The sequence below is a fragment of the Loxodonta africana genome, chromosome 23 (assembly GCF_030014295.1).
Source record: "Loxodonta africana isolate mLoxAfr1 chromosome 23, mLoxAfr1.hap2, whole genome shotgun sequence".
NCBI classification, from domain to species: Eukaryota; Metazoa; Chordata; class Mammalia; order Proboscidea; family Elephantidae; genus Loxodonta; species Loxodonta africana.
The window spans coordinates 77,345,258-77,368,525 of NC_087364.1; the positions used below are offsets into that span (position 1 = coordinate 77,345,258).

General features: G+C 40.0%; 1 protein-coding gene and 1 non-coding gene across 3 annotated transcripts in view; both read right to left on the bottom strand.

Annotated features, from left to right (window-relative positions):
* KPNA4 (karyopherin subunit alpha 4) overlaps window positions 1–23,268 on the bottom strand; it is an 80,940-nt gene that overhangs the window by 11,790 nt on the left and 45,882 nt on the right. For both annotated transcript variants that reach the window (XM_064275667.1, XM_010595924.3), the window contains exons 8-13: window positions 21,473–21,559; window positions 18,634–18,803; window positions 18,491–18,535; window positions 11,099–11,230; window positions 6,048–6,176; window positions 4,637–4,741 (exon numbers count right to left, since the gene is read on the bottom strand). In XM_064275667.1, the coding sequence (XP_064131737.1) occupies window positions 4,637–4,741; window positions 6,048–6,176; window positions 11,099–11,230; window positions 18,491–18,535; window positions 18,634–18,803; window positions 21,473–21,559 (668 nt within the window). The remainder of the gene's footprint in view (window positions 1–4,636; window positions 4,742–6,047; window positions 6,177–11,098; window positions 11,231–18,490; window positions 18,536–18,633; window positions 18,804–21,472; window positions 21,560–23,268) is intronic.
* On the bottom strand, window positions 5,527–5,854 carry LOC111752312 (small Cajal body-specific RNA 7). The gene has a single exon (XR_002787277.1). It is a non-coding gene; the product is annotated as a small Cajal body-specific RNA 7 (non-coding RNA).

Consider the following 23,268-nt stretch of genomic DNA (forward strand, 5'->3'; position numbering starts at 1 on the left):
AATCATCTGATTCCTACTATGCCAGGAATGACAAATTGAAGAGGAATAGGGACGTATTCCTTGTCAAAAAGAACATTTGAAGATATATCCTGAAGTTGAACTGCTGTCGGTGATAATACCCATATACCTACAAGGAAGACCAGTTAATATAACTATTATTCTGACTTACACACCAACCAAGGCCAAAGATGAAGAAATTGAAGATTTTTACCAACTTCAGTCTGAAATTGATCAAACATGCAATCAAGAGGCAATTGATAATTACTGGTGATTGGAATGTGAAAGTTGGAAACAAAGAAGGATCGATAGTTGGAAAACATGGCCTCGGTGACAGAAATGATGCCGGGGATTGCATGACAGAATTTTGTAAGACCAACGACTTCTTCATTGCAAATACCTTTTTCAACAATATGAACGGCAACTACAGACATGGACCTCATCGGATGGAATACACAGGACTCAAAATGACTACATCTATGGAAAGAGATGATGGAGAAGCTCAATATCATTAGTCAGAACAAGGCCAGCTATGGAACAGACCATCAGTTTCTCATATGCCAAGTTCAAGCTGAAGCTGAAGAAAATTAAAACACATCCAAGAGAGCCAAAGTACAACCCTGAGTATAACCCACCTGAATTTAGAGACCATTCCAAGAACAGATTTGAGGGGGCTGGGCCAAGATGGCAGAGTAGTCAGCTGCTTCCAGTGGTCCCTCTTACAACAAAGACCCATAAGACCAAGTGGATTGATTATCTATGACAAGCTAGGAGCCCTGAATATCAAAGGCAAAGTTGAGGAATCAGACTGAGCAGCAGGGGAAGGGAGAAATGGTTCAGAAGCAGAGAGGAGTTGCCACACCTGACCCGGCAGAAACCGACACCCCGCAGGCCGATTCCACTGCCGGGAGCGCAGAGAGGCAAAGCAGTGGCCTTTGGGATGCGCTTTCCACAACGGGAAAGGAGGAGCAGCAGAGTCTGCTCAACCCTCCAGAACAAGAGCAAAGCAGCCCTCAATCAGCAGAAGATAAGTACCTACGTTTAACCTACTGAGATCCAAAAATACCCCTTCGGGAAAAACCTCTCTCCCATTTACCGCCTATCTTCCCGCCCTGCACTGGGTCCCAGCCAGCTGCATCCCCTGGGCTGGAAGAAGGACCCTGCACTCTCCCTGAGCCATTCTTCCATCCTTGGAGAGGGAACAAATTAACAAACAGGGAAAAAATAATCTGCCAGCTCCCTTAAGCCGGGAACTCAGGGCAGAAACGGTTCCCTTTCCTAGGCACAGGCATAAGGGGTCTATGGACTCTGAATGCCTTTCACCCCTGCGTGGACCTGTGTGGGCCCATTTCAACAGTGTAGGCCCTCATTAGCACAGTACAACAGGGTATATACGTGAAGTCTAACTTCCAACTGTTTCAGCTACATGGTGGAGAAGCAGGTTCATAACAGTTGACACTGCTCTGCCTATTAAGCAGGGTCCTCACCTACCCATATCAGGGGCCTGAGGACTGGTGGCTCCATCCGTGACACCTAGCCACCTGCGACACAGGTCCAAGAATAAGTGGTGCCTCCCAGTCCTTACAGCCAACAGCACTGGGTACCCATAGGCCAACTGCAAAATCTATCCACCTACGTGCTCTAGGGAACAAGGACACAGTTTCCTTACAGACATGGGCAGCTATCAGCCCCCTGCCTTGCTCAGTACATGACCGCCTATTGCTGCCAGATACCTGTGCCTACACCAATCACTCCTGCTTATCCAGGACTGCAGGTGAGAGTCTGCACCACACACTTAGTGACTGACTACCCGGACACCCGAGCTGAATCCATACTAGGTTTGACGCGTTGAACACTAATGACCAAAGACCAGCTGAGTTCTGGGTGACATCAAGTACATCATACATAAAGAAAGCAAAAGGTCATTAAAAAGACAGAAAAAGACCAAAGCGGATGTTAGAAGAGACTCTGAAACTTGTTGAACAGACAGTAGCTAAAGCAAAAGGAAGAAATAATGAAGAGATAAACAGAAGACAGCCAAGAACAGCTTGAGAAGACAAAGTATTACAATGAAATGTACAAAGACCCAGAGTAAGAAACCAAAAAGGGAAGAACACACATGGCAGTTCTCAAGCTGAAAAAACTGAAGAAAAAAAATTCAAGCCTTTAGTTGCAATACTGAAGGATTCTATGGGCAGTGAAAGAGAGGAAGACCCTCAACAAGATGGACTAACGCAATGGCAGCAATAATGGACCGAAGCATAGCAATGATTGTGATGATGGCGCAGGACCCGGCAGTGTCTTGTTATGTTGTACACGGGGTTGCTACGAGTCGGAGCTGCCTCGATGGCACCTAACAAGATACGCAAAAAACTGAATGATGCAGGAAGCATCAAAAGAAGATGGAAGGAATACAGAGAGTCACTGTACCAAAAAGAATTGGTCGACATTGAACCATTTCAGGAGGCAGCATATGATCAAAACTGGTGACACTGAAGGAAGAAGTCCAAGCTGCACTGAAGGCACTGGTGAAAAACAACTCCATGAACTGACAGAGTATCAACTGAGAAGTTTCAACAAACAGATGCAACGCTGGAAGCACCCACTCATCTATGCCAAGAAATCGGGAAGACAGCTTTCTGGCCAACCACTGGAAGAGACAGATAATCGTGCCCATTTCAAAGAAAGGTGATTTGATGGAATGTGGAAATTATCTAACAGTATTATTAATATCACATGTAAGTAAAATGATGCTGAAGAGAATTAAAAAATGGCTGCCGCAATGCATTGGCAGGGAACTGCCAGGAAATCAGCTGGATGCAGGATAGGATACGGAGGAAGGGATATCACTGCCGATGTCAGATGGGTCTTGGCTGAAAACAGAATACCAGAAAGATGTTTACCTGTGTTTTAAGGCATCTGACTGTATGGATCATATCAAATTATGGATAACATTGTGAAAAATGGGAAATCCAGAACACTTAATTATGTTCATACAGAACCTATACACAGTTGTTCAAACAGAACAAGGGGATACTGTATGGTTTAAAATCAGGAAAGGTGTGTTTCAGGGTTGCATCCTCTCACTGTACTTATTCAATCTATGTGCTGAGCAAATAATCCAAGAAGCTGGACTATATGAAGAAGAACAGGGCATCAGGATTGGAGGAAGATTCATTAAAAACCTGTGCTATGCAGATGATACAGCCTTGTTTGCTGAAAGCAAAGAGATCTTGAAGCACCTACTGATTACAACTCAACATAAAGAAAACAAAAATCCTCACAACATCCAATAAGCAACATCATGGTAAACAGAGATAAGACTAAAGTTGTCAAGGATTTCATTTTACTTGAATCCACAATCAATGCCCATGGAAGCAGCAGTCAAAAAATCAAACCATGTACTGCACTGGGCCAATCTGCTGCAAAAGACGTCTGTTAAGCATTAGAAAGCAAACACGTCACTTTAAGGACTAAGATGCACCTGACTCAAGCCACAGTGTTTTCAGTCGCCTCACATGCATGGGAAACAACAAATAAGGAAGGCTGAAGATGAATTGACCCTTCTGAATTAGAGTGTTGATGAAGAATACTGAATATATCATAGACTGTCAGAACAAAGAACTCTGTCTTGGAAGAAGTACAACCAGAATACTCCTTAAAAGCAAGGACAGTACTTCGTCTTGCTTACTTTGGACATGTCATCAGGAGGGACTATTTAGTCCCTGAAGAAGGACATCATGCTTGGTAAAGCAGAGGGTCAGTGAAAAGGAGGAAGACCCTCAACAAGATGGAATGACACAGTGGCTGCAAGAATGGGCTCAAGCATAACAATGACTGTGAGGATGGTGCAGGATGGGGCAGTGTTTCGTCCTGTTATGGATGGGAGTCGCTGTGAGTTGGAACTGACATGACAGCAGCTACATCACCAATTTACAGGAAACACAGAGGAAATACAGACATGTTTTCTCTTTTATTACAGGTCGGTTTTCAGGAAAAAACCCTCATGCTGTGACTGCAACATTATAAATTGCTTGTTTCCCAAATGTTAATAGGAGTATGAGAGATGATATAGCACATGGTTAATAGCACACTTACTTAGCTGTTTGACCTTGGCCAATTTATCTACACCATAATTTCTTCATCTGTAAAATGAGGATAATAGTAGTATCTAACCTCAGAGGGTTATTGTATTAAATGCAATTTCAATGTAAAGTGCTTAGAACTATAAACAAACATTTATTATTGGTAGTAACAATACTGTTTTCTAATAAATTCCAAGATAATGGCAATTTTGGTAAAAAGAACTATACAGAATGGCCAGGGGGTTCCAAAAATGAATGTTTCTTGTAAATAAAGTACTGCTGGGATCAATTTTAATACATTAGAATTCTTGCATATAAAAACTACTGGGATCAAATTTTAATACTTTAGCATTCTTGCATATAAAACACCGCTGAGATCAAATTTTAATACTTCAGTTTTCTTGTATATAAAACACTGCTGGGATCAAATTTTAATACTTTAGTGTTCATGCTACTCTATAGGTCCTAATCAAGTAAACAGAAACATATATATTCACCTAATTTGTTAGGTTTAAATCCCTACCCCATTCTTAGATGCATACGAGATGACTTACCTTATCCAAAAGGTGTATTATCATTGGTACGAGGCTGGCATCAATTACTGCCTGAACCTGTTGCTGATTTCCTGCGGTGATGTTAGAGAGGAACCACACTGCTTCCTGTAGAAGAAGACCCTCTCAATACCCTCATTAAAAAAATAAAATCCACACTTGAGCTAAGAGAAAATACATTCACTATACTGTCCAATTAGTTTCGTTTTAGAATCCATTCCATAATAAAAATTTTAGGAATCTGAACACCTCCACCTCCTTTCTATATTTGCTTTAAACAAATTTATGATAAACTACAGAATTCTAAAGAATTCTTGAAAGCAAGGTTCTCAAACAGTGCCTACGACTCAAAAGAATGCTGGCTCCACAAGTACTAAGGAATTGATGAAAAATTTGTAAATTCAAGTCTCAAAAGATTCCCTCCATACTGTGCTTTATTCTATTCTGATCAAAAGTCCCTGCCAAAGCAGATATAAATCTCAATTATCCATGAGGATGGGAAGATAAGAAAAATGAAGTAGTGGGTTGTTTCAGTATACTGACTTGTAATAGTCATTCATACTACACCATTTCCTCAAGAGCTAAAGCGAAACCAAACGTTTGCCTGCTTTCCTGATTCACTTTAATGGTCGTTTTATGCTGCCCCTCACACCGTAATTGTGCCATGTTTACCAAGACAGTGGTTTCGCCCCAAGTGTTTTGTAACTTTCATAAATAATAAATGTACACTGAAACCACATTTCAGTGGAAATGTTTACCCAACATTTAATGCAGGATATTATAACTTACCAAGCTCAATAATATGTTAAATTTAGTGATTTACTATGTTTCAAACCAGTAATCAAGTTTTACTCCAAAAAATGTTAGCATTAGCTAAGGTACACTAGGCTCTTTTGGATCAGATCACAGGGCCATGTTTAATGAACCTGTTAGAGATTTTAGGGTGCTAGGCTAGTCAGGTGAGCTCTTCTTGGGTTATAATCACTGGCAGTGTTGTAATCAGCACCCAGGTATTTCTACAACAGCCTCAGATGCACTCCGGAATCAGCATCACCAGTCAGTGCCCCCTTTCCATAGCTCCACACTCACGCACACACACACACCCTCATGCACACAATTACATAAAATATTACACTGAGACTAATAATTACTTAAAACACTTACTGAAAAATTCAATCATCCAACACTCAACACCCAATTATCTCTATTTCATCATTTCCAAAAGAGCCAAATTAGCACTTTACAACTAGCTTGTTTTATAAAAAACCAGATACTAATTAATCCACGTTATAAATAGTGAGATATTTTACAGTCTATTTAAGTTGAAATGACGTATTAACTATCAATATTACAGATAGTTCTCAGATCCCAGTTTTACAAATGGAAAGTGCTGTATCTATTAAATAAAACTTACTTTATTAATTTTCTCTTTGGGATGTGTCAGAAGTGCTGGGAAATGTGAAAGAGCATCACAGTTCAAAACCACTTGTGTTTGCTCATCAGTTCCAGTAACGATGTTGCCTACAGCTCGAAGCGCAGCAGTCTGAAATGTGCGAAGATTTAATGAGATGTTGTTCCATGTGAAGTGCTCCTTATTACCACAAAGGGAAGCAGGGAGAACTTAGGAAAGCGAAATTCATTCATTCATTCAGCCATCTCAGCCATCTTGGCCTTTCTGAATACTTTGTGTCAGGCACTGATCTGAAAACTGATCTGAACAGGACAGACAAAAGCTCCAGCCCTGATGGAGCTTCATACAGAATAAAGTCAATTAATAAACAGGACAGACACATGAGAAGGATACTTTCAGACAGCAATTAGTGCCATAAAGAAAATAAGAATGGTCGTGGAAGGAGTAGGGTGCTGATTGATGGAATAATCTCGTATTTTTCTAGAACAATTTGAATACTGACTTTTTTCTTCTAAATAACTTAACGTTAATGCTGCACATCAAAATATTTCAAACACTGGACAGTTGGGCCGGCTGCACAACCTAACACAGGGACTGTAAAGAATGCCAGTCAATTGTACGTGTAAAAATGGCTGAAACAGCAAACGTTTTGTTATATTTATCCCACCACACACACACACACAAATCCGTACATGTACTTTGTAAACAGAACTGCACTCCTCTTCCCCCCCTCCCCCCGCCCTTTTAATGACAGAAAGACGACCCATTTGGCTATTTATTCAGAGAAAGTTTTCTGTTAGCATTCTACCTTACTACTGACTACCAGCTGGGTCAGCGGGTAAAAAAAAAAACTTCCGGGTGCTGAAAAACACATTACTTTATATTAATATTGATGTATGTATATGGTCTTTTTGGGGGGTGTGTGTGTGTTAAAAAACACTGTCTCTCTGAAGGATAGCAAGAAGATACTTGAGATTTCACTAGCAAATGGATTTAATTATTTTTCTATAGCTCTATTCGGTCATTTTCTGTCAATTTAGAGCTTTTTTAAATTTTTTCTTCTACAAAACAAATGACCCAGTTTACCAAAAAAGAGAGAGAGAGAGAGAGATGTAATTCACATAACACAAAATTCATCCTTTTAAAATGTACAATTCAGGGGTTTTTAGTATATTCAAAGTTATGCAACCATTGTAAGTATCTAATTCCAAAAGTTTCATCATTGCGAAAAGAAATTCGGTACCTATTAGCAATCACTCCCGGGCTTCGGAGCCCCATCCTTGTTACCTTCAAGCCCCTGGCAACCACTAATCTACTTCCTATCTCTACGGATCTGCCTAAGCATTTCACACAAATCCAACTGTACAATGTTTGGCCCGATCACGTCTGGTTTCTTTCACTTAGCACAGTGCTTTAAAGGTTCATCCAAGTTTTAAGCACGTAATAACACTTCGTTCTTTTTACAGCTGAATAACATTCCATCGTATGGATATACCACATACTGTTTATCCTTTCAGCAAGTGATGGAAATCTGGGTCGGTTCCACTCTGGCTATTATGAATACTGTTGCTATGAACATGCACGTGCAAGTTTTTATGTGGACATGTGTTTTCATCTCTCTTGGATATACACCTGGGGGAGAACTGCCGGGTCGTACGAAAACTCTCATGTTTGAGGGACTGCCAAACTGTATTCTAAAGCAGCTGTACCCCTTTACGTTCCCACAAGCATTACATGAGGATTCCAATTTCTCTACATCCTCACCGTACTTGTTATGACTTTTTAAAAAAAATTCTAGCCATCCTAGCAGGTGTGAAGTGGTATCTCATTGTGGTTTTGATTTGCATCTCCCTAATAACTAACGAGGGAGAGGAACCCTTGTGGTACAGTGGTTAAATGTCTGGCTGATAACCAAAAGGTCAGTGGTCTGAACCCACAAGCTGCTCCGGGGAGAAAGATGTGGCAGCTGTTTGGTCCTTCAGGGTGGCTATGGGTTAGAATCAACTCAATAGCGGGGGGTTAATGACTAATGATATTAAGAACCTTATTGGCTATTTGTATGTCTTCTTTGGGGAACTGTTTATTCAAAATCTTTGCTCATTTTTAAATTGGGTTATTTGTCTTTTTATTGTTCAGTTGAAAACATTTTTATATACTCTAGATATAAGCCCCTTTTCAGATAAATGTTCTGCAAATATTTTCGTGCATTCTGTGGGCTGTCTTTTTGTTTTCTTGTTGGCACGCTTACAAGCACAAAAGTTTGTCATTCTGATGAAGTCCAATTTATCCATTTTTTCCTTTATTATTTGTGCTTGTGGTATCATATCCAAGAAACCACCGTCTAGCTGAAGGTCATAAAGATTTATTCCTGTTTTCTTCAATGAGTTTTATATAGTTTTAGCTCTTACATTTAGATGTTTGATTCATTTTTGAGTTAATTTTTATATGTGGTAGAAGGCAGAGGTCCAACTTCATTCTTTAGCATGTAGTATTCAGTTGTCCCAGCACCATTTGTTCAAGAGACTATTCTTTCCCTATCAAATTGTCTTGACATCATTGTTGAAAATCAATTAATCATAAATGTATGAGTTTATTTCTGGACTCCTGGTTATATTCCATTTATCGATAGGTCTAACTTTATGTCAGTACCACACAGTCTTGTTTAATGTAGCTATATAGTAAATTTTTAAAATCAGGTAGTGAGAGTCTTCTAACTCTGTTCTTTATCGAGACTGCTTTGGCTATTCTGAGACCCCGACATTTCCATATGAATTTTAGGATTAGCTTATAAATTTCTACAAAAAAGGCACTCGAGATTTTGATAGGAATTACACTGGCTCTGTAGATCAATTTGGGAAGTGTTACGGATTCAAATGTGGGCCCCCAAATACGTGTTGTGAATCCTAACCTTTATGCCTGTGGTTATCTCATTTGCGAAAGTGTTGTCTTTGTAATGAGGCAGGGTTAGTGTAGGGTGTATCTTGAGTCAATCTCTTTTGAGATAAAACAGATTACACGCAAGCTAGTAAGCAGAAACAGGGAAGAGACATGCCAAGCCCCATGCAGACTGCCCAGGAACAGAAGCTCAGAAGAGAAAAGAGCCTTCTTCCAGAGCTGACAGAGAAAGCACTTCCCTAGAGTTAGCACCCTGAATTTGGACTTCTGGCCTCCTAAATGGAGCTCTGGTAGTACAGTAGTTAAGAGCTTGGCTACTACCTAAAAAGTTACCAGTTCAAATTCTCCAGCTGCTCCTTGGAAACCCTATGGGGCAGTCCTACTCTGTCCTATAGAGTCGCTATGAGTTGTAAACAACTCGATCGCAAAGGGTTTTTTTTATTTTTAGTTTCCTGAACTGTTAGAAAATAAATATGTTTGCTAAAGCCATATACTTGTGGTATTTCTGCTGTAACAGCACTAGATAACTAAGACAGGGAGTACTGTCATCTTAACAATACTAAGTCTTTCAATCCATGAACACAGGATGTCTTTCCATTTAGTTAGGTCTTCTTTAACTTCTTTCAACAATTTTTTGTTGTGACCAGCTTCTTTAACAAATAAATTTAAATTGCAGGAAGGAAAACGTAAGAGACATATCAACCAAATGCAATGCATGGACTTTGTTTGGATTTTGATTTTTGAAACTACTAGTATCAAAATACTTTGTGGGGGAGTGACTGAGGGCAAACATAAACATGAGAGTTCATTACACTAGTCTTTCTACTTTCCTAAATTCCGGCGTGAAAGTTGAAAAGTTTTAAAAAAAAAATCTCTATTAGTTATCAGGTGAAATATAAAACATTAACTTCCCTTGAGAGTCGGCTAAAGAAAAACCCCAAGCCCTATTTTCTCAGTGAAGTCCAGTATTAAAGCTGAAGACACATTCTGAAAAAACAAAAACAGAATACAAACCAAAAACCTATGCCAAGACATAAGCATCACACTTAAAAAACGCAAACTAATGATAAACGTCTAGTAAGAATATTTGAATTAAGTAAAAAATACTCCCAAATAGCATAAACAACATGTTCTACTAATCAATTCTTTCTGAACTCAGCTAAGTTCACCCTCTTTCAAGTGGGAAGCAGGTCTCCAATCTGGCCGCACAGCAGCACCATCCGTAGAGATTTCAGAAGCTCAGGAATCTGGGAAACACCCTAGGTTTACTGAGATAATACCTGGGGGCTGAGCAAAGGAATAAAAAAGGGTTTTTCTTTTTTTTTAAAAACTCCACATTTGACTTTGATGCCCCGCTAGGGTTGAGAGAACCAGTGACTTAGGTTAACAGTGTTCCTTACGCAATTACTGTACTTTATGGATTCTAAGCCATCACCAGGTTAAACCGTCACCTCAGGGGGACAGGGAGATCTTGCCGCACCCCCATCACCACTGTGGTTTACCGCTGCGGTTACTGCTTACTGGATTTGCGAGAACTCCTCATTCTATCTTTCTGGCTCTTTCTAGATGCAAGTTCTTTAGGATAAATGTTACTTGGAAGGATTAAAAAAATTATAAAAGAATAAAAGAAAAAATTTAAATACCTGAAAGGACACAATTTAGGAAGCCCCTGAGAAGCGCATCTCAGTACAAGGTAAAAAACCTTCATCTCAGTGCCAGTGAAGCTAAGCGTTAACTCACCCTGCCAGGTGCACTGGAGAAGGAGAGTGAAAGAGAAGGGAAAACAAGAACAGCAGGAAAAACAAAAGCAGCAGTACTTGTTTCAGATATTACCCAAGTTGCTACACCGAACTGCCCTCGTCTGTGTTAGAAAACACTTTTCCACAATGAACTCTGCCTTTGTGTGTGTGTGTGTGCGCGTGCACATGGGGGGGGGGGGGGCGGGGCGGGGGAGGGCAATCCCTGTAGTAATGTTACCTCATTTTCTCTATCTTTACAATGGAGATATAGCAATTCCCTTTTTTCATCACAGATATGTTGTCGCTAAGAATATACTTTAAACAATTAAAAAATATATATTGAAATTGTCCATCTTTGAATGCCATGCTTAAAGCAATTAGTGGTAATAAAAGTTATGTTTTTATCAGGAAGAAACTTACCTGAACTTTAACTTCCTGGTGGCTGAGCAGAGGGACCAAATGAGGAACTATTCCAGAGTCTATTACCATCTGTATCTGTTCATTGCCAGCATCGGTAAGGTAAGAGAGGGCCCAGACAGTATCTACCAATATCTAATGAACAGAATGAAAATCCAAATAGCCTTTGAATAATTTTCATTTCAATAACTCCTAATCATTCAGACTAATTTAAGATTGTTCTACTACCTTCTTTCCTCCATTCTTCTCTCACCTCAATTCACTGAAATCTTAACCTTCTCTATGGTATTAAAAACATCATCTATGTATGTCTTTATCATGCATATGTATCTTTTAGCCACATTCAGAATATTTATATTATGATCCTGATCCCAGGTTAGTACCGAATCTTAATTCACACTAAGATATACTCACTACATAGCACATGAGAGAAGGGTAAAAAGCTTTTTTCTTTCCCAAATGTTCATGCTGAAAGATGACAGGTCCAAAACTATTGTGGTAAATGTACACAGTTAGAAAGACTGTATGTACCCACCATGCACAGTGGTGCCTAACATCTGGGCTAGGTAAATGGATATATTCAAGGTGTTCTCTAGTATCACCAATATCATACAGGTATGTCTACAGCCAATAGACCAGTAACAGGATTATAGTAGTATAATCTTCTCCAACTAGTTTGCTTTGCCTTATTAGGTAGCTTTCTAAGTAGTGGTAAAGTCTCCTACATCTGACAATCAAGACATTAAAAACAACCACAAGTCAACCTGTAACATCTATAATTAAAAAAAATATATTTCTTGTTAAAAATACACACCTTACACTAGCTGCCAGAACTTACAAAAAGAAAAAAATAATAAAATAACCCACAAAGAAACCTCTGTAATTATACCAACAGCTTATAATTTTTAATTGTTTTGTATTTCATTTGTATTCTGAAGTATAGCACACCACTGTGTTGTGATCTTTTTTTGTATGTGTAAGTCCTAAGTAGAGGTGATGGTCAAAGAGAAGTATAACAAACTACTAGACGGCTGCATAAATAGTATAATCATTAACAAAGACAGTGGGGTAATAATTGTGCCTGGAACATGGACTCTGCCTCAAAGGACAGGCCAGAAAACTTTGAAACCTTTTAAACTCAAACCCAGTGTTCTGCTTATGATTCCCAAAAAGCTCCTGGAAAGAGAAAAGTTTCCTTCAGAAACTATTTTTAGTGTAAAAAGCAGACATCAAAGATATCAAAAATAAGAAACAATATATAAACGGCTGTCAACCATATGTGAAACAACTAAGCTCAATGTGCAAATGTAACTAGGACTTTTTTTCCTCGGGCACAGCAACACGAGCCAAAATTTGTTAACACAAGCAAAAAAATCCAAGAAGTTACTTGGGCACGACTGTACATAAAACAGGTACTTTTTTTTTAAAGGCCCAATGCTAAGCATGTCATTAATATGCTCAGATCAAAGTTTACAATTCGAATCAGACTAGATCTCCTACACATTTTTTATCAGAAAGTTTACATTTCATAGTGAATTTATCAATTACTGCCACAGCGTCTCACTCACGGTTCACGGAAGCAGTGGTTTTTAAACTTTGACGGCCAGATCTAAGAACTTGCTGCTATGTATTTACCTAGTATTTTATTTTTCAGTAAACATTACTTAGTAAATGTGTTACTAAAAAACACAATGTAAAATGGCTTGAGAAATTCAAGACACATCAATTAAAAGCAAGAAAAATGGTGTCATAAAGTTCAGCTGGATTAGGGTAATCAGGTGGAGACAACACACACAGCTGTGAATAAAGTCAACCAAGATGTGTAGTTTTTAGATAGAGTTATGAATTTTGAGATTAATCTTTCTTGTAAATTTTTTTTAAAGCAAATAACTAAAATAATTTAATCAAAGAACTTGGCTATGCCCAAGCCACGCCCATTGTCATCAAGTTGATTCCGATGCACTGCGACCTCACAGGACAGAGCAGAGCCACCCCACAGGGTTTCCAAGGCTGTAATCTCTACGGAAGATGACTGCCACATCTTTCTCCTGCAGAGCAGCTGGTGGGTTCGAACGGCTGACTTTTCGGTTAGCAGTCAGGCACTTAACCACTGTGCCACCAGGCCTCAACTTGACTAAAAAGAGCAAACAACAAAAGCTGCTTACATTTTTTTTTTTAAGAACCTAGAAAATCTGAAGCTAAAAAAAATCTTTAGAGCAAAGATCATGTTCATTTTGTCACTGCTTGATGTAATCTAATTCTAACCTTAAAATTTGTTCCATATGTTTTAGAGAGGTCCTGGCAAAAAAGGCCTACCCTAGAAATTTTAAAGAAATAAATCAGTTCATCAAACACTGATCACTATACCAAACTGTTTTTAAAGGACCAGGAAAGTTCCTGATAGTTGCTATACATTTTATCTGGGTAATTTCCCTAATTCACTATATCCCTAGCTTCCCTAACATGCCGGGGGGGGGTAGTCTCGCTTCCATAAGCAGTCAGAGCGGTCTTCCATATCATTCATCCTCTCTGACTTGCTTTTTCTTTGCCATTTGTGTTAGAATGAATGAACAGGATATTTATTATGTTTTAATTTTTTTTCTGCACTTATTGCTCCCCCTTGTTGTTTGGATAACTAAGAGACATTTCCACACAAAGTCACTACCAAAATCACACACAAATGCCTATGAATATGGACATAAGCATAAATATTTCTCTTTTATCTTTAAACCAAAAATATCTCTAAGTGTATGTGCTCTCGTTGGCCAGGCTGTCCAAATGAGCTTCCACAAAAAGCTTATGAACAATTACTACCTTAGTGAGAAAGATCACATATTAGCAATACCAAAAACTTTTACTGTGAGTTTGCATAACACTAACATATAACAGCCCTGATTAAAGCAACAGTGAGTCTTGATTTCTTCACTAAAATTAAATTTTGTGATATAGTTAAAAAGGTGGTGCAGTGGTTAAGGCACTTGGCTGCTAACTAAAAAGGTCAGTGGATCAAACCCACCAGCTGCTCCACAGGGAAAACATGTGGCAGTCTGTTTCCGTAAAGATTATCAGCTTGAAAACTCTGTGGGGCAGTTCTACTCTGTCCTATAGGGTTATTATGAGTCAGAATCGACTCAATGGCAATGGGTTTAGTTATATTTTGAGGGGTGGGGATATACTAAATAAATACCAAACTACCGAAATAAAACAAAATGAGAAGAAACAGCTGTAAACATCCACTGATAATCAGAATGTGGAATGCACGAAGTATGAATCTAGGAAAATTGGAAGTCGTCAAAAATGAAATGGAATGCTTGAAGACAGATACCCTAGGCATTCCGTTAACCCGGAGCAGTCAAGTTGATTCCGACTCATAGTGACCCTAAAGGCAGAGCAGAACTGCCCCATAGGGTTTCCAGGGAGCTCCTGATAGATTTGAACTTCTAACATTTTGGTTAGCAGCCATAGCTCTTAACCACCAAGCCACCAGGGTTTCCATCCTAGGGGCATTAGTGCACTGAAATGGAACGGTACTGGCCATTTTGAATCAGACAATTGTATGTATGGTCTACTGTGCCGGGAATGAACGCTGAAGAGGAATGGCTTCATATTCATTGTCAAAAAAAGAGAACATTTCAAGATCTAACCTGAAGTACGACTCTGCCAATGATAATACCCATATGCTTACAAGGAACCCTAGCTGATATGATTATTATTCAAATTTACGCACCAACCATTAACGCCAAAGATGAAGAAATTGAAGACTTTTACCAACTTCTGTTCTGTGAAATTGACTGAAAACATGCAATCAAGATGCACTGATAATTACTGGTGAATAGAATGAGAAAGCTAGAAACAAAGAAGGATCAGCAGTTGGAAATATTGCTGGAGATCATCTGATAGAATTTTGCAAGACCAACCACCTAGTATAACATGCAGATGGAATACACAGGAATCAAATCAATTACACCTATGGAAAGAGACAATGGGGAAGCTCAATACCATCAGTTAGAACAAGGCTAGGGGCCAACCAGATTATTAGCTGCTCATATACAAGTTCAAGTTAAAGCCGAAGAAAATCAGAACAAGTCCATGACAGCCAAAGTATGACCTTGAATACATTTCACCTGAATTTAGAGACCATCTTAAGAATAGATTTGACGAGTTGAACACTAATGACCAAACTGGATGAGTTGTGGGATGACATTAAAGGCATGTGTGAAAATGACAGATATGAACTAAGCAAAAGATCATTAAAAAGACATCAAAGAAAGAAAAGACCAAAATGGATTTCAGAAGAGACCCTGAAACTTGTTCTTCATTGTGGAGTAGCTAAAGTGAATAGAAGAAATGATGAAATAAAAGAGCTGAACAGAAGAGTTCAAAGGGCAGCTCGAGAAGACAAAGTATTATAATGCAATATGCAAAGACCTGGAGTTAGAAGACCAAGAGGGAAGAACACGTTTGGCACTTTTCAAGCTGAAGTAACAGAAGGAAAAATTCAAGCCTCAATATTGAAGGATTCTATGGGCAAAAAACTGAACAATGCAGGAAGCATCAAACATAAAGAAGGAACACACAGTCACTGTACCAGAAAGAACTGGCTGACATTCAATCATTTCAGGAGATACCATACGATCAAAAACTGATGATATTGAAGAAAGAAATCCAAGCTGCACTGAAGACATCGGTGAAAAACAAATCTCCAGAACTGACGGAATACTAACTGAGATGTTTCAACAAGACGCAATGCTGGAAGCACTCACTCATCTCTATCAAGAAATGTGGTAGCTACTTGGCCACCCAACTGGAAGAGATGCATATTTGTGTCCATTCAAAAGAAAGGTGATCCAACAGAATGCAGAAACTATCAAATAATATCATTAATATCATGGAGCCCTGGTGGCACAGTAGTTAAGAATTCGGCTGCTAACCAAAAGGTCGGCAGTTCAAATCCACCAGCTGCTCCTTGGAAACCCCATAGGGCAGTTCTACTCCGTCCTACAGGGTCACTATGAGTCAGAATCGACGTGACAGCAACAGGTACTAGGTTATCATTAACATCACACTCAAGTAGAATTTTGCTGAAGATAATTAAAAAATGGTTGCAGCAATACATCAACAGGAAACTGACAGAAATTCAAGCTAGATTCACAAGAGGACATGGAACGAGGGACTCCAATGCTGATGTCCAGTGGATTCTGGCTGAAAGCAGAGAATACCAGAAGGATGTTTACCCATGTTTTATTGACTATGCAAAGGCACTTGATTGTGCGGATCATAACAAATTATGGAAAATATTTCGAAGAATAGGAATTCCAAAACACTTAACTGTGCTCATGAGGAAACTTTACGTAGAACAAGAGGCAGTCACTGAAACGAAGGGGTACGGCATGGTTTACAGTCAGCAAAGTGCTCATCAGGGCCCCATCCTTTCACCACACTTACTCGATCTACCTGCCGAGCAAATAATCTGAGGAGCTGGACTGTACGAAGGACAACACCGCATCAGGACTGTACGAAGGACAACACCGCATCAGGACGAGAAGCTGGACTGTACGAAGGACAACACCGCATCAGGACTGAGAAGCCGGACTGTACGAAGGACAACACCGCATCAGGACTGAGAAGCCGGACTGTACGAAGGACAACACCGCATCAGGACTGAGAAGCCAGACTGTACGAAGGACAACACCGCATCAGGACTGAGAAGCCGGACTGTACGAAGGACAACACCGCATCAGGACTGAGAAGCTGGACTGTACGAAGGACAACACCGCATCAGGACTGAGAAGCTGGACTGTACGAAGGACAACACCACATCAGGACTGTACGAAGGACAACACCGCATCAGGACTGAGAAGCTGGACTGTACGAAGGACAACACCGCACAGGACTGAGAAGCTGGACTTTACGAAGGACAACACCGCAACAGGACTGAGAAGCTGGACTGTACGAAGGACAACACCGCACAGGACTGAGAAGCTGGACTGTACGAAGGACAACACCGCATCAGGACTGAGAAGCTGGACTGTACGAAGGACAACACCGCATCAGGACTGAGAAGCTGATCAGGACTGAGAAGCTGGACTGTACGAAGGACAACACCGCATCAGGACTGTACGAAGGACAACACCGCATCAGGACTGAGAAGCTGGACTGTACGAAGGACAACACCATACAGGACTGAGAAGCTGGACTGTACGAAGGACAACACCGCATCAGGACTGAGAAGCTGGACTGTACGAAGGACAACACCGCATCAGGACTGAGAAGCCGGACTGTACGAAGGACAACACCGCACAGGACTGAGAAGCCGGACTGTACGAAGGACAACACCGCATCAGGACTGAGAAGCTGGACTGTACGAAGGACAACACCGCATCAGGACTGAGAAGCCGGACTGTATGAAGGACAACACCGCATCAGGACTGGAAGAAGACTCATTAACCACCTGTGAACGCAGACGAGACAACCCTGCCTGCCGAAAGCAAAGAGGACCTGACGCACTTACTGACGAAGATCAAAGACCACAGCCTTCAGGATGGACTACACCTCAACACAAAGACAACAAAAATCCACAAAACATCCGATAGGCAACATCGTGATAAATGGAGAAATGACTGAAGTCAAGGATTTCACTTTACTTGGATCCACAATCAACGCCCATGGAAGCAGCAGTCAAGAAATCAAATGATGTATTATTGCACTGGGCAAATCTACTGCAAAAAGACCTTTTTAAAGGGTTAAAAAGCAAAGATGTGACTTTGAGGACTAAGGTGCACCTGATCCAAACCATGGTATTTTCAATCGCCTCATATGTGTGTAAAAACTGGACCATGAGTAAGGAAGACTGAAGAAGAACTGATGCCTTTGCATGGTAGCGTTGGTGAAGAATGCCGAGCATACGGTGGACTGCCAGAAGAATGAACAAATCTGTCTTAGGAGAAGTACAGCCAGAGTGTTCCTTAGAAGCAACGACAGATGGCGGGACTTGGTCTCACACACTTTGGAATGTTATCAGGAGAGACCAGTCCCTAGAGAAGGACATCATGCTTGGTAAAGTGTCAGCGAAAAAGAGGAAGACCTGAGATGACCGACACAGTGGCTGCAACAATGGGCTCAAACATAGCAATGACTGTGAGGATGGCACAGAACCAGACAGTATTTCATTCTGTTGTACACAGGATTGCTATGAGTCAGTTTGATGATTTGACGGAACCTATTTTTTTTTTTTTTAACAAATAACAATTGATTACAGCTCTGGAAATGGAAAAATCTGATAAAGTGCACTGACATGATGTCTAGTATAACATTTTCCCCCTATTTTTTTAGGAGGGGTAGACCTAGACATACATACATACACATGTCAATACATGATGGGAAGCTTCTACTCACATTTACGTCTGTGTGATGAATTAAAACACAAAGGGCTGGAAGAATCTGAGGAGAAAAATATATACACATTTTTATAAAAATATATAGATTAAAAATACACATAATTGTATCTACTCCACTTTAAAAAAAGAAAACTTGTTTACCTCCTGAATGGTTTCCATTGGGGGTGGTGGGTCTTTGTGGCGACATAAGTTTACCATAACCCAAGTAACATTTCTTAAGAATGTTATAGGAATAGATGGACTTATGAAGGAAAGTAAAGGTTTCACAACTCCAAGGCTTATGACATAATCTCTACACTGGGGTCCATCACCTGTAGGAAGGAGGATTTATTAATTCAATAAAATATATTGACAATACACAGTTGAGGAAATATGAAGCACTAGGTACAATATGCTGTTTTCTGTATTTTAACCAGATAATACAGTTACGTTCTACATAAAAATTTTAGGCAGTAATACCCAAGTTTACTTTCCAGGTTTTGAAACCAAGAGAAGCAACATGAAGTGGTACGGAAATTTCTTGGAAATTACTCATGTCTTTAGGTTAGTAAGTTGCTCACTTGCCATATAAACTCAGTAAGCTCAAGGTTCCCTTAAAATGCTTTAAGAGCAGAGAACTGCTGCTGTTATCATCTCTCTCAAACGTTCATGTAATAAAAATACTATTAAAGAGAAAATGTCTGTAGAGTTCATATTGACCTTCCTATTTCAGACCACCAAGAGTATATCAACTATTCAGTCCTGTAGTTGTTAGCTGCCGTTAAGTCGATTCAGACTCATGACGACATGATGTGTGCAAAGCAGAACTGCTCCATGGGGTTTTCAACACTGTCATCTTTTAGAGGCAGATCACCAGGCTTGTCTTCTGAGGCACCTCTGGGTGGGTTCAAACTGCCACCCTTTTGGCTAGTACTATCGCACTTAACTGTGCCACCCGGGGACCCATTCACATCCACTGAAGCAGAAACTCTAGGGGTGCAGGATTAATTTCTGTACCAAGCATATCACTCTAATTTCTGAAGCCATGGTGAAGAATTACATTCCATAAATGGAAACACTTTTCTTGCACTATAGTATTTGGAGGTAAAATGCTCTTTTTGCATCCACGTATTCTAATCAGTTCTAGGATGTCACTGGAATTAAAAATCAAAACGCAGCTTTACCAGTATTAAATCTAAAATTCTGCATAAAAACAAAGGAGCACAGAACTCTGTACCAGGCTGATTTGGGGGACCCTGGATATGCAAAAAATGGTATTCCTAATAACAATATGTCCTATGCAAAGAACAGAGGAACCTTCCTGTGATGGTTAAGGTTGTGTGCCAACTTGACCGGGCCACAATTCTCAATGGTCTGGCAGTTATGTAATGATGTAATTTGGCAGTTATGCAATGATACAGTCATCTTCCATGTTGTGATCTGGTGTATCAGCCAATCAGCTGTAAGGGGAGTTTCCTCATGGGTGTGGCCTGCATCCAATATATATGGACATTCTGGCAAAGCTTGCTTGTTTGCTCTGGATCCTACTTCTGGTTTGTCATCATCTGACCTCCAGTTCCTGAGACTTGAGCCTACCATATTGCCTGCCGATCCTGGGATTCATCAACCTGCAGCCTGTAAGTCAGCAGCCTGTCATCTTACCTGCTGATTTTGGATTCATCAGCCTCCATAGCCCATGAGCCAGTGGCCTGCCATCTGACCTGCCCATCTTGGGTTCGTCAGCCCCTGTAACTCTATGAGTCAGAAGAAGCCTCCAGCCTGATGCTTGGCCCAGGGACTTGGGACTTGCTAGCCTCTACAATCGCATGAACCGTTTTCTTGAGATCAATCTCTTTCTTTCTACACACACACACGCACACGCACGCACGCACACACACACACACACATGCCCTTCACTGGAGCCCTGGTGGTGAGGTGGTCAAGAGCTCAGGCAGCTAATCAAAAGGCTGGCAGTTTGAATCCACTAGTTGTTCTTGGAAATCCTATGGGTTAGTTCTACTCTGTCCTATAGGGTCGCTATGAGTCGGAATCGACTCAAAGGCACACGACAACAACAACATACACTTCACTGGTTTTCCTTCTCTAGAGAACCCAGCCCAAGACACCACCCTTTTGAAAACTTGCAATTGTGGTAGAGTAATGATCCCCTGCACCCTGCTTTGGCCCCGTAAAGGGCAATAAAGAGAATTATATGAAAGCAATATTACTTCCATGCAAAAGCAAGAATATCCTTCTCCTTTACGAAATTACTAAGAATCCTACAAAAAGCACCTGAGCTATGACATAATACAGTTCAGACCCTAGATTTTTTCCATTCTCCAGTGGAAGACAGTTCTTTGAGTTTTTGATTTTGGGTTAAGTTAGGCTCTACATAAATACAAATCCTTGAAATAACAGAATTGTCCTCAGTTATTTATCAGAGAAAATCCAAAAGGTATGGCGATTACAGTGTTCAACATACAACCAGACTGGCCACAGGCTACATATATCTCTGATAACTTATGATAATAGGGGGTGACATTGCTATATCTTAATGTACTGAAATCACCAAGAGATAAAAATTTCACTTCAGATGTTCTCAAAATTGTCATGCAGAAAATTACTGGTGTACGGTTTTGCTGCCTCTTTTTTAATTCTCTCTTTCTTTGATGCAGAGAGTCAAAGAACAAAATGGACTTCAGCTTAAGTCAGGAGGAAGAGGAGATGGAATCTAAATCATATACATACTTCACGATTATTGAAATATCAGAAGTTGATATAATGGTATCATAAGCAACAAAAATTTTCATTGTTTACTATGGGTTTACACTTAAACAGCATAATTTTTATAAAACTACTAGTACAGAAACTAGTAGAATTTGATAAAAATTAGTACAGAAAAAGGCAAATAGTTTTTCTTTTAGACTACTAATAGTCATTTTAATTACCTAGTATTTGATAACAACAGATGTTGGGCTAGCATTATAAGTTTTATACAAACCTATGATATTTCCCAATGCCCACACTGCTTGCTCACAAACATTTTGATGAGGTGAATGGAGAAGCCTCAGGAAAAGTGGCACAGCATCTGAAGGAAAAAAAAAAAAAAAAAAAGCAGGGGTGGGACTATCACTTTAGGTTGAAGATACTACTCATTTTATACTCTAAACCAAAAATCAATTTTGTTGCCTGAGATCTAAAAGCAAAAAAATCTATCAAAAATGTTTAAAATATATCCCACTTAATAAAAGTGCTTTTTATTAGAACATTAGCAGAATTTTGACTAACAAATTATTTATTCAGGACCAAAATTATAGTTTTTTAAAATTTTTTATTGTGCTTTAACTGAAAGTTTACAAATCAAGTCAGTCTCTCGTACAAAAACTTATATATACCTTGCTATATACTCCCTGGAAACCCTGGTGGCGTAGTGGTTAAGTGCTACGGCTGCTGGTTATATACTCCTAGTTGCTCTCCCTCTAATGAGACAGGCACACTCCTTCCCTCCACTCTCTATTTTCATGTCCATTCAGCCAGCTTCTGACCCCCTCTGCCCTCTCATCTCCTCTCCAGACAGGAACTGCCCAGATAGTCTCATGTGTCTACTTGATCCAAGAAGCTCATTCTTGACCAGTAACATTTTCTATCCCATACTCCAGTCCAATCCCTGTCTGAAGAGTTGGCTTTGGGAATGAATCCTGTCTTAGGCTAACAGAAGGTCTGGGGACCATGACCTCCAGGGTCCTTCTAGTCTCAGTCTGACCATTAAGTCTGGTCTTTTTATGAGAATTTGAGGTTAGCATCCCACTGCTTTCCTGCTCCCTCAGAGGTTCTCTGTGGTGTCCCCTTTCAGGGCAGTCATCGGTTGTGGCTGGGCACCATCTAGTTCTTCTGGTCTTGGGCTGATGCAGTCTCTGGTTCACATGGCCCTTTCTGTCTCTTGGGCTCGTAATCACCTCGTGTCCTTGGTGTTCTTTATTCTCCTTTGCTCCAGGTGGGTTGAGACCAATTGATGCATCTTAGATGGCTGCTTGCTAGTGTTTAAAAACCCAGATGCCACTCTCCAAAGTGGGATCCAGAATGTTTTCTTAATAGATTTTATTTATTATGCCAGTTGACTTAGATGTCCCCTGAAACCATGGTCCTCAAACCCCCACCCCTGCTATGCTGGCCTTTGAAGCGTTCAGTTTATTCAGGGAACTTCTTTGCTTTTGGTTTAGTCCAGTTGTGCTGACCTCTCCTGTATTGTGTGTTATCTTTCCCTTCACCTAAAATAGTTCTTATCTACTAATTAGTGAAAACCCCTCTTTCTCCCTCCCTCCCTCCCCACTCTCGTAGCCATCAAAGAATATTCTCTTCTCTGTTTAAACTATTCCTCACGTTCTTGTAATAGTGGTCTCATACAATATTTGTCCTTTTGCAACTGACTAATTTCACTCAGCATAATGCCTTCCAGATTCTTCCATGTTATGAAATGTTTCATGGATTCATCATTGCTCTTTATTGATGCATAGTATTCCATTGTGTGAATATACCATAATTTATTTATCCATGCATCCATTGATGGGCACCTTGGTTGCTTCCATCTTTTTACTATTGTAAACAGTGCTGCAATGAAGATGGGTGTGCATATATCTGTTCACGTAAAGGCTCTTATTTTTCTAGGATATATTCCAAGGGGTGGGACTGCTGGATCTTATGGTAGTTCTATTTCTAGCTTTCTAAGGAAGTGCCAAATCGATTTCCAAAGTGGTTGTACCATTTGACATTCCCACCAGCAGTATATAAGTGTTCAGT